The sequence below is a fragment of the Sinocyclocheilus grahami genome, unplaced genomic scaffold, assembly GCF_001515645.1.
Source record: "Sinocyclocheilus grahami isolate Dianchi unplaced genomic scaffold, SAMN03320097.WGS_v1.1 scaffold9551.1, whole genome shotgun sequence".
In the NCBI taxonomy this organism is placed as follows: Eukaryota; Metazoa; Chordata; class Actinopteri; order Cypriniformes; family Cyprinidae; genus Sinocyclocheilus; species Sinocyclocheilus grahami.
This window is the reverse complement of record NW_015512692.1, coordinates 2106-4140: the sequence shown is the minus strand read 5'-3', so window position 1 is coordinate 4140 and position 2035 is coordinate 2106. Positions and strand designations below refer to the sequence as shown.

The 2035-nt window shown below is 34.0% G+C and overlaps 1 protein-coding gene across 1 annotated transcript in view; it reads left to right on the top strand.

The window, feature by feature from the left end:
- LOC107578284 (SLIT-ROBO Rho GTPase-activating protein 1-like) overlaps window positions 1-2035 on the top strand; it is a gene marked incomplete at its 3' end in the record, with an annotated part of 7251 nt that overhangs the window by 3753 nt on the left and 1463 nt on the right. Inside the window, exons 7-9 of the mRNA XM_016264252.1 lie at window positions 1334-1558; window positions 1641-1720; window positions 1797-1974. Of these exons, the coding sequence (XP_016119738.1) occupies window positions 1334-1558; window positions 1641-1720; window positions 1797-1974 (483 nt within the window). The remainder of the gene's footprint in view (window positions 1-1333; window positions 1559-1640; window positions 1721-1796; window positions 1975-2035) is intronic.

Sequence of the window (2035 nt, the reverse complement as noted above, 5' to 3'; positions counted from 1 at the left end):
AAAAATTGACCCTTATGACTGGTTTTGTGCTCCAGGGTAACATATAGCTAGCAAAATGAGGACATACTACACAGACTGTATGTTGCTTTCATATAAAGCTAAGTGTAATTAATAAATAGTTTAATTATTTAATAGTATAATTCATAATATAAATATATATATCGGTGTTATTGATATAATATTTTAGTTTTTATTCATTTTGATTGCATTTTTGTTTTCCATATTCATTTTCATTTAACTTATGTTTTTGTCATTTAAAAAAAATGTGTATATAATTAGTGTATAGTATTCAATTTTATTTCAGGTTTAGTTATTGTAGTACTTCTACTTATTATATATTTTTTTATTTCAGTTTACAATAATAGCTTGGTACTTATTAGAATTTTACACTTAACTTTCATTTTATTTTAAATAATGAAAATGTTTTTGTATTGTTTTGTATTTGTTTTAGTTTGATAATGACCCTGGTATAAATATTATTAATTATTTTATATATAATAAATAATTAATCAATGCAGACTCTAAAAGAAAACAGGAATACAGAAGAATTATTTTTGTTTTTTAAGGAAAATTTGAAAATTTTATTTTTATTTGTTTATATATATAATTAATAAAATTAGAACAGTTTTTATATTTTAATTTATTTCAGTTAATGTTTATTTTATTTTAAATAATACAGACTACCCCAAAAGAAATGCAGGTAATGCAAATTAAATATTTTTAGAAGGTCAGATGGTATTATCTATTATTACATTATTACACAAACAAAAATGTCACTTTATAACAAGTAATAATAATCTTATGAAGTGTCTGATTTCATTTACTGAAAATACTACCATAAATTACACAAGACATTTACAATTATATTTACTGTTATATCTCTGAATCATTTTTTAGAAAGTTTTCAGATGTCCTTAAAGGAATGTTTTGCTATATTTAGCTGATTCATGTCAACAGTTTTGTCCCAAAAGGGTAGCAAAGTAAACCCACATACTTACTGTTCCATGTATATACCGAGTATGAAATATTCATCAATATTGCTACTTCCAAACAAACACAACTCACTCAGCTGCAAAGCTGAAGCGTCTCATTGAATAGGAGAAATGCAGCTAAACTAAGCATCCATTTTCACACCAGAAATTAAATCCTCTCCCACCTCTGTGCCGTGAGAGACAGAAGGAGGTTGGGAGCGAGAGTGTTGGGTAAAGGGGCGATATGGCATTTATGACTCACGCGCACAAATATCATACTGATGCTCTGATTGAGAATGCATAATTTCAGCGATGTACTCAGGAGACAACGTAATGCATCATGGGTTTCTTTCCCATCGCAGCTTGTCCCAGTACAGCGACGAGAACATGATGGACCCTGGAAACTTGGCTATATGCTTTGGCCCCACTTTGATGCCCACCCCGGACCTCCTGGACCAGGTCTCATGTCAGGCTCACGTCAACGAGATTGTCAAAACCATCATCATCCACCATGAAACCATCTTCCCTGACACCAAAGAGTTGGAGGGACCCGTTTATGAGAAATGCATGAGCAATACTGAGTACTGGTGAGTTCATGTGCGTAACTAATTACCGTATTCCCATTTAAAGTGTATTGCAGTATGTTGATCATCTTTTGTGCTCTTTAAGTGAAAGTCCGTACAGTGAACCTGGAGCGTTTGAGGAGGGGGAGCAGGATGGAGGGACGGAAACACAGACGAGCGAGGAGGGTAAATACATACGTGCATATTCGTTTTTATTAATCACAAAAATACAGAATGCTGAATTTGTCTGTATTTCTTTCAGAGGGTGAGCCTGTGGAGGCCACAGCCAAGTTTGACTATGTGGGACGGTCTGGACGGGAGCTGGCCTTTAAAAAAGGAGCCACTCTGCTGCTGCTTCAGAGAGCGTCTGAAGACTGGTGGGAGGGACGGCACAATGGCATTGACGGACTCATACCACACCAATACGTCACGCTGCAGGAGTGAGTTCACACGCTTCATCTACATATTCAAGGCAACAAGATAAGATAAAAAAAAAAAAAA